This window comes from Brassica napus, chromosome A5 (genome assembly GCF_020379485.1).
Source record: "Brassica napus cultivar Da-Ae chromosome A5, Da-Ae, whole genome shotgun sequence".
Lineage (NCBI taxonomy): Eukaryota > Viridiplantae > Streptophyta > Magnoliopsida > Brassicales > Brassicaceae > Brassica > Brassica napus.
The window spans coordinates 19,745,193-19,758,225 of NC_063438.1; the positions used below are offsets into that span (position 1 = coordinate 19,745,193).

The 13,033-nt window shown below is 32.2% G+C and overlaps 1 protein-coding gene across 1 annotated transcript; it reads right to left on the reverse strand.

Moving 5' to 3' along the window:
- Window positions 1–7,995: 7,995 nt before the first annotated feature.
- LOC106449529 (putative cysteine-rich repeat secretory protein 17) lies at window positions 7,996–9,156 on the reverse strand. The gene is made up of 2 exons (XM_048779274.1): window positions 8,752–9,156; window positions 7,996–8,594 (listed from the first exon to the last, which is right to left on the reverse strand). Exons 1-2 carry the CDS (start codon window positions 9,073–9,075, stop codon window positions 8,130–8,132), a joined length of 789 nt encoding a protein of 262 aa, XP_048635231.1. The 5' UTR covers window positions 9,076–9,156; the 3' UTR covers window positions 7,996–8,129.
- Between the last annotated feature and the right edge of the window lie 3,877 nt (window positions 9,157–13,033).

Consider the following 13,033-nt stretch of genomic DNA (forward strand, 5'->3'; position numbering starts at 1 on the left):
GAACTCTTCGTTCATGGCATAAGCTTGTGCTGTACGAGCTTCCGTAAATAAGAGACGAGGAGGACGTACTTTCGGCTTGGCGATCCTGAGAATAGGAGAGGTTGATGTCTATCGGGGGTGAGAGAGATGGGAGCGGAAGGGTCGTAGACCGAAGACAAACGCCGATGAAGAGAAGCAACAGTGAGTTATATCCTCGGATTTGAGGGTTTGGTTTGTAGGAATGAAGATGAAAGAGACTTTTTAATTTTTCTTTATAATTGATTATGAGTTTTATCGAATATTATGCTTTAAAATAGAGGGGCTTAATTGGATTAACAAGAAATCATATACAATACTAAAAGGGGATATAAGCCATGGAGTCCAATCAGAGAGTCCGAAACTGCCACGTCATCTCATTTTTTTCCGTAAAAAATGAAAAAAACATTGCGAAGGAAAGGATCGAACCCGGGTTAGTATGACATAAATATAGGACAGTTACCACTAAGCTATTGAAACATTCTTGGACACATATACAAGAATCACTAAGTATGTAATCACAAACTCTTATATACAATTACAATAATATGAATTCAACTTTCAAAACTCCGATACTTTGTTTTGTAAAAACAAATTAGTAAGTGACTAAGCTAATATATTCTTTGAAAGTGTGAGAACATTGACAAATATGAAAAAACATAGATATTTGTTTTCGTGACAAAGTTAAGAATTTTGTAAAAATAAGTTTAACATATAAATTTTCGTGACAAATATGAAAAAGCATAGATTTTTGAACAATTTTGACAAAACAACTCAAAACATAGTTCTCTAATGTTTTTATAAAATATTATTTAACGGTAAAATAATTAAATATATCAATTCAATTAATTTATTAATTTATAGACAAAACAATAACACAACAAATTTTGAAACATTTGTTTGACCTATCGATTTCTTTTCATGAGAATCCAACTAATCAAGATAAAAAAAAACAATTAGATTTACAAATATTTAATTACTATTTTATTCAATTTTGATTAATTTCAAATTGTAATAATGTATCATTTTGAAGTTACAAAAAAAAATAATGTTCTTTCTTTATTACACTAGCATTATATATAAATTCTATATACACAAATAAATATAATATAACAACATAAGCTTGTTTTTCCTGATTCATATAAAAACTTTTTAAGTTATCCACCAAAGCAAATTAATTAAGGGGAAATTACATGTTTACCACTTTTATGCTACCACTTTTCATTTTTACCATCACTAATGAGACATTTTCAAAAATACCTTCTTCATTAAGTGACAAAAGACTCTTATGTCCTTGTTATTTATATATATAATAAAGTATTATTTAAATAAAAAATAAAAAATAAAAAATAAAAATAAAAAATAAAAAAAAAAATAAAAAATAAAAAATAAAAAATAAAAAAAAAATAAAAATAAAAATAAAAAATAAAAATAAAAAATAAAAAATAAAAAATAAAAAATAAAATAAAAAAAAAAAAAATAAAAAATAAAAAAAAAAAAAAATAAAAATAAAAAATAAAAAATAAAAAATAAAAATAAAAATAAAAAATAAAAAATAAAAATAAAAATAAAAATAAAAATAAAAAATAAAAATAAAAAATAAAAAATAAAAAATAAAAATAAAAATAAAAAATAAAATAAAAAATAAAAAAAAAAATAAAATAAAAATAAAAAATAAAAAAATAAAAAATAAAAATTAAAATAAAAAATAAAAAAATTAATTTTTTTTTATTTTTCGAAATATACTTTTTCAAATTCGAATTTTTTTATAAAACTTTTTTTCAAATTTTTTTTTTCGAATTTTTTTTTTTAATTTTTTTTCAAATTTCTTTTTGAAAAACGAAAATTATGTTTGAAACTATTTTTTTTTATATTTTTAAGTATTTATATATTTATTAGAATCATAAATTTCACATTCCAAAAACCCTACCCCACTCCTCAACTCTAAACCCTAAGTCTAGATTAGTTAACCCTAAGGGTATAATTGTATTTTACCCTTCATTAAAAGTGAGGGTAAAAGTGGTTAGGGTAAACATGAAAAGTGGTACTATGAATGTGGTATTTGTGGCAATTTCCCATTAATTAAATCAATCAAATTGTTAGAATACAAAAAATTAATATATAATTTATTTTCAATTAAATTATTTAAAAAATGTATTTTCATTAAAAACAAAATAATAAATACGTAAAACTGATTTGATGGTAATTTTTATGACATGTTTATATATATATCAATTATGTGAAAGAAATAGAAGCTTAATATGGAAAAAAATCTTAAATACAAAAAACTCTAAAAATTAACAAAAAAAAATAATAAAAATTAAACTATGATATCACTTGAAAGCTTCTTAGATACTATGAATAAAATATTTAAGCGATAATTAGACATATTTGATTTTTTTTTTACCAGCCAAAAGTTTATTATTAATTAGCATCAGTTATTTCAAGATGTTTAAGAAATGATGAACAAAAAATAGGATGAACATAAATGATATATGAACTATGATTAGTACTTTGTAAAGGTGACTTAGATAACACATCTGCACATCTATTTTCAGTCCTTTTTGATGCCTTAATTCAATTTTTTCAAAGCAGTTATATCACAAAGAGATCGTATGAGATATTGTTTTGATATTCAAATTTGTTTCTTGACTGTTAAGAAGATTGATAACTGTAAAAATGTCTACTTCGAATATGATATGTCTATAATCGAATCTCCAACATGAGACAAGTTTGTTTAACAAGTAAATAATTTTATTTTTCTTATATTATACAATAAATATATATTATGTACTGATAATAAAAATATAGTTATTTATCTATCACAAATATTTATGCAAATATGTGAATCAAGTACAACAATCAAACAACATAATGATTTTCACAAAGAAAATTTAAAAAATATATTTATGTTATGTAGTCTTATTTTATATTCTTTAAATAATGTAATACAATATTATACATTATTTTTTTAGAATTGAGAAATACATATATCAGTTAGACAAAATAAGCGATAATTAGACAAATTTAATTTTTTTTTTTGCCAGCCAAAAGTTTATTAATAATTAGCATCAGTTATTTCAAGATGTTTAAGACATGATGGACAAAAAAAGGATGTACATAAATGATATATGAACTATGAATAATACTTTGTAAAGCTGACTTAGATAACACATCTGCACATCCATTTTCAGTCATTTTTAATGCATAAATTCATTTATTCATAGCAGTTATTCCACAAAGAGATCGTATGATATATTATTTTTATATTTAGATTTGTTTCTTGACTATTAAGAAGATTGATAACTGTAAAAATGTCTCATTCGAATATGATATATCTATAACCGAGTCCCCAATATGAGACAAGTTTATTTAAAAAGTAAATAATTTCATTTTTATTATATTATATAATAAATATATATTATTTACTGGTAATAAAAATATAGTTATTTATCTATTACAAATATCTATGCAAATATGTGAATCAAGTACAACAATCAAACAATATAATGATTTCCACAAAGAAAATTTAAAAAATATATTTATGTTATGTAGTTTTATTTTATATTTTTTAAATAATGCAATACAATATTACACATTATTTTTTTAGAATTGAAAAATACATATAATATCTTATCCGCGCGTAGCGCGGTTAAAAAATCTAGTATCACAATACTAAAAGGTGAATATCTTCCACTCTAAAGCTATCCACATCAGATTAAATAATCCACCAATCAAAATACATTTAAGTGGCATATCATTTCAAATTACCACATCAATTTTATTAAGACCATTGGGCTTCTCCGGAAAACGATTAATCATAGACCTTTGCCTTTCTTCTTCCAAAACGAAAAAGTTTTATAACTCTTACTTTGCTTTCACTTTCCAAACTCTTTTCTTCTTTTCTTCCCTATCCATAAATTTTGTTTCAGATCTCTAATTATAACATTGATTCTTATCCCTTGAAATCACCTCCTTCGGTCAAAAAAGAAAGAATCAATGGTGATTAGTCTCATAGATGAGTGATGGTCGTGTAATCATATTCATGTCCTCATAATCAGCTTTGCATCAAGAAGAAGCTGAGAGTAACCAATACATATATTTTGAGTACTTCCCCAAATCTTATTTATCCTCTACTTGAAACAATGGTACGTGATTATTGCCAAATTTTGAATTGTTGTGCCGTTGGTTAAGTAGGAGAATCTTATGTTTGTTATCTGAAATTAGGAGACCAAAGAAGAGAAGAAGATCCTCACAGAGGAAGAACCTGAATGGAAGAAAAGAAAGCTGTCAAGGTTTGGCTTTTGATTTTTTTTTGTTTTCTTCAAATGGTTAGAATCAACGTAGTTAGCCACTAAACATTAAGGAATAAGAGGAAATAAGTGTGTCTTAGTTCAAAAAAAGAGAGGAAATAAGTGTGTCTTCTGATTTGTGTTATACTCTTTTGTATTTGTGATGCACAAAGCTCGGTCCAGATTTTTACGTATTTGAGAAGAAAGATTTGAGAGTACTATGAAAAAACTAATTTAAGTTATTGTATCTAAAGGTATTTGATCCCTCACTCCAGATACATTTCATATTAGATCCGTCACTCCAGATATTTCTTTCGTTTTCAGATTTATATCTTTAATCTCTTATGTTTACTGATGATTTAATGACCACTCCCTCTCATATATTGAATGATTTTGATTTACCAAGTCCTTGAAAACTCTCCCTTCCACGGTCTTATTAGGAAGCAACTGAAGGAGGGACATAGATCTTTCCAACTGTTCGACCCTGTTGTATTGTGCAGCATGTGAAACCAGAGGAAGGTAACCTATATATGGTATTTGGTCCTCTCTTTTTGCTTCATCTTTTGTTTTTTTAATAAACAAATTTTAGCTTGAGCATGTCATGTTTTGGACTCCTGTGCCACTAATCAGGATATGCTCCAGAACCAATTGATGTTCGAAGGATATTATATGCAGACATTCTCTCAAATGGAGGGGAAGTCACATTACAATAGATGGTCCAGTTGATCCTGGTTGGTTTTACAAAAACTATCCACGATTCAAATTTTTAAGTGGCAGAAGGTGAATGATGGGCTTATCGAACTGCAGATTCTTGCTTGGAATCCCGAGTAGAGTCTCTGATTCAAAATTCAAACAGTGAATTCAGCGTATGTTACAACGTTCATCTGTTTTTTTTTTCTGGGAAAGAGTTGCATTGAGTTTATGTTCCACTAAGCTGAATATTTTGAACTCTTTTTCAGGTGATTATATTACAGATGAATGAACAAGACTGCATCCTGATCTAATGTCTTTACCCTTGGAAGACGAGAATAATATTATCTCTAGGATGGATCACAAAGGCAAGAGAAATGTAATTGACATATATGCAGGTATCTTGAGATTGTGATTCTTCAAGCTATTTCACAAAAAAAAAAAGCACTCATTTGACATTCTATGAAAATATTTTACAAGAATATATGTTCTTTTTGGGTATTCAAATATTCAGCTCTGTGGAATTAGAGGCAATATTAAAGCTCCTGCCAAGGCATTGTTCGGGCAACCAGAAAGAGCCTAAATTTTTAACCTTTTTAGTCAGAACAAACTAGAGCGTAACGCAGCCATAGTCCTTGCTCGCTCTTTTGATTGCAATGTAAGAAAAACTATTCAAAATGTAAAATCTTCTGTTAAAATTATATTCTCAGACATTGAAAATCATTGTGGGTTTATTTACACAGTACAGTTTTAAATATAGGAGTTGAGGCTTATATGCTGGTAACATTGCTTGGGCTAAGATGATCAAACAATGGTGAATGAGTCATTGTCATTAACCACAACCACCAGTTTTATTGTTGTGTGTGTCGTTTGTTTTTTCACTGTGGTTCAAAGAAGGAAGGTGAAAGTCTGCGTTCTCACTGACCATCCAATATTGCGGCATAGAGTTTCACTATAAGCAGCAGATTTCATTTTTACTTCTTTTTTTTTAATATGGATCATCGTTTTAATTAGGTTGCCATTTCTGATTTGTTTTGGTTTGTTCTTGAATTTAGATTATATTGTCAAATATATGGTCAGGTCTCTTGTGGTTGAATCAATAGTCTAATGAATATGTGTGTTATCTATACTTCTGAAACATATGAGTTTCCACGCTACTTCAGGGGCATAGTTGGTCGTGTGTCAAACTGGATCTAAGACGGCAAATGTAGACTCAGGGGAATCGACTACACCTCCCATCAATAAGGCCTCTAAACAGCCTCCATGGTATGTAAGACTTATCTCTTCTTTTGTATGATTATATATCATTTTGCAAAGTTCATCAGATATGTGTAAAACATCAATGTTACTCATAAATATGGGATGTAGCAGAAGACGGTGAAAGACCTTTCATCACTTTCAAATATCACATATCTGGTCGAGAAGAAGGTCCCTACATCTATATATGGGATTAACGTTGCAGAAAAGATCTTTTTTCATCATTTATCTTATACCTCTTGGATAGGTTATCCTGGTGCAGTTTCTAACACACCGACATACATTCTCATGTCAGAAACTACCATGAAACTTAACATGGAGGCATCTGCAGAGAACAAAAACACTCCGATTAACTTAGCTCAGAATACGTACTGGAACTTGGCGGGTAATGCCTCATGAAACATTGTTGACCACATGATCCAGATTTGGGGTCCACATATCACCCATGTTGATCAACACACAGATCATGCGAGTTTCTTACGGGAAAGGGATCTCCTTTCGCTTTCACCACAAGAAATGGATAGGCGAGTCTACAAGAGAGGTGGGCATAAGATATGATCATAACTACGTATTGGACTGTCCTGATCAAGAGAAGGACGGGCTGAAACATGCAACAAAGCTGAAGGACGGTGCGAGTGAACAAGTGATTTTACATGGATGTGGTTTAGGTAACTGATTGGAATAACTGGCCGTTTAAATTATTTATGTCTTCGTATATATATAAATTTTAAAAGTCACGGTTACTATATATTTACAAGGAGACTTGGATTTTTCCAGAGACATGTTCATTTTCTCATTCAAAAATAATATTCCAAAGCTTTGGTCTATTGAATTGTTTTTGACTATCCAAAAACAATATATGGAGTTTTTGACTCATTAACACAAATAAGTATTGCTGACTCAAAAGTATTTGAATTACACAAAATATTATAAATTTTTAAAGTTATTATCTAAACTATCGCTTTAAATATATGTTACATCAAAATAAAGTTTGGACTATTACTTTTCTTTGAATAGTTTTAAGATTAAAAATTAGTCAGTCTCTTATGTAGAAGGATTAACTTATTGTTGGATCTATAAAAGTACGAACATTATGGTAACGTCATAAATTTTTGTATTAAAATTATAACAAGCTTATAGACATTATTAAAAAAAGTTTAAAGAAATATTGAAGAACAAATATTAAAATACAGAAAATAGTACTACATCACTTCATATAAAAAGTAAGAGGAGTTGAACGAGTGAGGGAAAAACCACCCACAATACACCTTTGTCATGTTCTTTGTTGTAATTGGGTATTTGGTTTATTAGAACGTAACTCTGTCTTTAAAACTAGACCAAAAAAACTCTGTTTTAAAATAAGAAAAGTTTTTTTACATTGGTCTATAACAATAATTATTGCCTATTTACATATAAAACAATGTAAAAATAAATTATATAGTAATAAAGTATATTATAAAAATTAAATAATACAGAAATAAAATATTAAACATGATTTGAATAATAAATATAAAAAATGTGATGTTAAGATTAATAATATATTTTCAAACTAACCAAAATATGTAAAAAAAAATATTTTGGATAATAACTAAAGTTTAACAATTTTTAATTCATTTCACATGTGTTCATCATCCCATACATATTTTAGATGATAAAAACAATAAATTGCAAGTTTTATTCATTTCTAATTTAAATTACTATTTATATTTTTATAAATAGATATAATATTGTAATATAAATATTAAATACAATGCTATTTGTATAAACCCGGGCTACGCCCGGGCAAAATCTCTAGTTACAATAAGAGGACAAGTTAATTATCAAAGGGACAAATATAGTTATTTTTTTGTTGTTCTATTTTAGCAATTTTTTTCATTATTTATTTAGCTCTTTAAAATTTCGAACCGCAATAAAAGGATAAAACTCAAACCTAAAAGTACAGCTCGGACCCACAAATCTCGCTCCTCGTTTATCATTCAAGCAATCTTGAAAATGTATGCTATTAAAAACCAAACACTCTTCACAAGCTTCTGGTGACAAGTCTTTCGTACACTGCACCATTCCATAAACTGTATCACCCTTGAACCGCGTCTCCCCCACAGAGTACAATGCTGTTGGCTCAGTATAATTAACACGACTGATGGCTACAGTCGTCAGATTGTCCATGAGATTATTCCAAACATCTCCAAACCCGAGCTTATCTCCCAACTTCTTCGCGTTGGACATACAAAAGATATTGTCGAAATCGATCTTTCCAGTAGCATAGGTGGCCGAAATCGCGAGAAGACATTCATCATACCATATTATTCTCCCCTTGGACCACGGACATTTCCTACGAAGCTGTAATATACGTTTTAAATATCTACACCACAATCAACAACGAGATTGCACGAGAGTAATTGACATATAATAAGTAGTTTTTTTTTGTCTTATGCTAAAATGTCAAAACCTGTGTGCAGATTTATAGAACTAATCAACAAGATTGATGTGACAGTACCACAGCGAGGGAGGTGACAAAGCAGTCGCGGCACTTGGGGCCATAAGAGTCGCCACGGCACTGAAGGATAGCGGATAATGTATCAGAGCCGAGCAGATCGTAACCTTGTTTCTCGATACTGGCTTTATAGAACATTTTTATTATTTTTCTAAAAAGTTTCTCGTAATCGCTTCCCGGCTTGTATTTTCCTTGACTAACCAAGCATTTGTGATTGAGATACGCATTGGTCGTGTTTAAAGACAATTCACTGCTTATAAGGAGAAGTTGTATGGCCAAGACATGGATCAAAAGGAGGCGTTTTGATACAGACGATGAAGAGTACATTGTTTTGGATTATTTTTCTCAAAGAGGGTTTTTTTTCTAAATGATTCGTTGGGACTGATGTTTCTGTAAGAGACTCAGAGGGATATTTGGATACTGAACAGATATATGATGTTTTATATATTGTCTATTGTTTTTTTTTTTTTTTGGTAAAATGTTAAATTTTGTCTATTGTTTTTGGTTACCCAATACGAAATTTGTTTGAAAAGGTCTGTTTGTAGAATAAGATGTTCACACTTTATAAGGACATGAGATAATGGTTGAAGGTTGAGACTTATTGCGGCGACAAGTGGGCCGAAGAAAATGTTAAAGTTCAAGAGGTGTGACTTCGTTCACACGATTCATACGGTGCAAACCTGAAATGAAGGAATTCATTTCTTAATTTATTACTACCAGATTCTTGCTTTTTTAGACACTATAGGATAAGATTCCAACACGCGTATACATTTTATACTATAGAAACATGTCACTCCTAAGTCCTAACTGTTGCCCACATAATACCGTCGAATATTCAAAGAGATATAGAACCAACGACATTTTTTTTCTTTTTGGCAAAGAAATCGGCAACATATATTGAAAGACTTTGAATTTGCTTGATTTCATTGATCGTTTGTACAGTACACTTTATACACAAGTCTGTTACGTGATCATCTCGATCTTCCTATATTACAGGGAGACTACTTCTAGTTGTTACAGAACAGAATAATATTTAGTATATTCTTTCATCCTCCCCCAATTAGAACGTTCGAACGTTCAAACTGTCCCTGAAGGAGTTGAATAGCGACGTTGGCAAACACTCTGTGAAAATATCGGCATATTGGAAAGCTCAAGGCACATGAAAGACTTTAACCTGACCAGGATAAAAATTTTCACGCACAAAATGCAGATCGATTTCCACATGTTTAGTTCTTTGGTGCTTCACCGGGTTTGAAGAGAGATAGACCGAGCTCAAATTGTCTCAGAAGATCAATGTAGCCTTGGTTATAGGTATATGCAGTTCCAGGAGCAGGTTGCGTTACCAGCAAGTATCAGCGACAGTGTTTGCGACTCGATCAGCGCTAGACCTGGAGACTGTTTGATGCGTCTTCGACGACCAAGATATTAAGTTGTCTCCCAGATAGACACAACAACCAGAAGTGGAGCGTTACACTCAACGGGACACCCAACCAAATCCGCATCAGAATAGGCTGTTAACTCGTTAACCTTGGACCTGTATAACTGCAGCCCGTGATCCAATATGTATAGAATCACACAAACAAGTTTAATAAGAAGTCCTTCTCTTATTCACTCAATTCAGATCACAATCACAATATCAAATCAATAACCTAAAACTCATAAGCTATGTCACATCTTGACATCTTCTTATATAGGAATCAAAGTTTCCTAAACACAATATGTTTAACATATTTCAATATTTCCTAATCCTTATAGATTTCCATAACTCAATAGGATTAGGTAGCTTCAATCTCAAGTTACTTCAAGCTTACTCCAACATTCTCCCCCATAAGCTTGAGCTCAACTTCATTCATATCCTCAACTCCAATCAAGTTTCTCATCTCCTTGAATTTGATCCTTCCAAGTGATTTGGTTAGTATATCAGCTCTCTGTTCACTTCCGGGCACATGATCAACTTCTACTTGCTCGTTTTCCACACACTCTCGAATAAAATGGAACCTCCTATGTATGTGTTTGCTTCTACCATGAAACACAGGATTCTTTGTGAGTGCTATTGCTGATCTGTTGTCGACTCTGATCATTACTCACTTGCAAACTTCATTGAGGACTTCTCCTAGCAGTTCTTGAAGCCAAATGGCTTGCTTTGCTGCTTCAGTAGCAGCCATAAACTCTGCTTCACAGCTTGACAACGCCACAATCTCTTGTTTTGTTGAACACCAAGTTATAGGACTATCTCCAAGGTAGAAAACATGGCCAAGTTTAGTGGCAAAGGGTTATGTTCAAAAACATGGTATTGACTATGATGAGGTCTTTGCACCAGTGGCTCGGGTTGAGACAATAAGGATGATCATGGCGCTTGCGGCTTCTAGAGGATGGGAGATTCACCACCTTTACGTAAAGACTGCGTTTCTCCATGGAGAATTGAAGGAGGAAGTGTTTGTGGTTCAGCCAGAAGGATTTTCCCATCATCATTGTCCACATTATGCGAGCTATCACTGTAACCTTCCAGTTTCAAGTTACCACCACGCTTAAACCGAAGACCAAGAGAGCATGTACCACGCAGGTACCTCAAGATTTGCTTTAGAGCAGCTCCATGACATTCCTTAGGTTCTTGCATATACCTACTAAGCACGCCCACGCTGAATGAAAGGTCAGGACGTGTGTGTAGTAGGTATCTTAGACAGCCAATGCTCCGTCGATACTCTCTTGCATCAATGTCCTTATCATCAGGTGACTTTGAGAATTTGGCATTCATCTCCATTGGTACATGTGTAGGATTACACGAGCTCATTCCCGTTTCCTCAAGAATCTTCCGTGCGTACCGATCTTGTCTTAAGACAATACCATTCTCTCCTTGATAAACTTCTATCCCCAAGTAATAAGTCAACTTGCCAAGATCACTCATCTCAAATTTAGTAGCCATCTCTCTCTTGAACTCTTGTATTACTTCAAGTGATGATCCAGTAACCAATAGATCATCTACATAAACAACCACGACAAGTAGACTCTTGTTTTCTTCCTTTCGATACAGTGAAGGCTCCTTCGAGCATCTTTGAAAGTTCAGACCTCGCAGGATCTGGTTTAGCTTTATATTCCAGGCCCTTGGTGCTTGACGCAAACCATAAAGTGCTTTCTTGAGTTTATAAACCTTTTCTTCTTGACCTTTAACTACAAATCCTTCTGGCTGAACCACAAACACTTCCTCCTTCAATTCTCCATGGAGAAACGCAGTCTTTACGTCAAGGTGGTGAATCTCCCATCCTCTAGAAGCCGCAAGCGCCATGATCATCCTTATTGTCTCAACCCGAGCCACTGGTGCAAAGACCTCATCATAGTCAATACCATGTTTTTGAACATAACCCTTTGCCACTAACCGTGCTTTAAACTTGCTGATGCTACCATCGGCATTACGCTTTATTTTAAATACCCACTTGAGTCCAATTGGCTTTACTCCAGAAGGCAACACAACGAGTTCCCATGTATTATTTTTCTCTATAGAGAATATTTCATCCTTGCAAGCATCGATCCATACCTTCAACTTCTTGGCTTCATTATAATCCCATGGCTCATCGTTAATGATCATCAAGAGGCGTTCACTTTCAACCTCAGCAAGCAAAATATAGTCATCTAGATAAGATGGCTTTGTACTCACGCGATGTGACCGTCTAGGTTCTTGTGTATCATCTTCTTCATCACCTTCAATGTCTTCTTCATCATCAACTTCAATAACATGTTCACCTTCTTCTTCTTCATCATCTTGAATGATCTCGACTTCTCTTGACTCATTACCCAACTTCTTGAGTTTCACGACAAGCTCTCCTGCTTTAGGATGCTCTGTTTCCTCTGTTTTACTCCAGTCCCATTCTTTCTCTTCATAAAACACAACATCACGACTTACTCTGATTCGCTTGGTTACTGGATCAAGTAATCGGTATGCTTTTGATCCTGGTTCAGTTCCCAAGTGTACCAGTGCTCTTGCTCTATCATCGAGTTTCTTTCTTCCCGGTGCTTCTGTTTTTGCATAACATAGGCATCCGAATATTCTTAAGTGCGAGAGGTTTGGTCTTCTTGAGCGTAGCATCTCATATGGTGTTCTCTCATCTAATGACCTTGTTGCAAGTCTGTTGATTAGGTAAGTAGAATGTCTCACAGCTTCTCCCCATAGGTTATTTGGCACGTTCATATGCTTCAAGATACTCCTTGTCATCTCCATAAGTGTCCGGTTTCGTCATTCTACAACTCCATTCTGCTGAGGGGTGTAGGGAGCTGTCAAATGCCTCTTTAT

Excerpts from the sequence above, each read along its gene's own strand:
- LOC106449529 (XM_048779274.1), bottom strand. The coding sequence starts at position 9,075 with ATGTACTCTTCATCGTCTGTATCAAAACGCCTCCTTTTGATCCATGTC. Across the intron at positions 8,595-8,751 it reads TTGTCACCTCCCTCGCTGTG|CTTCGTAGGAAATGTCCGTG; the intron begins GTACTGTCACAT and ends CGTATATTACAG.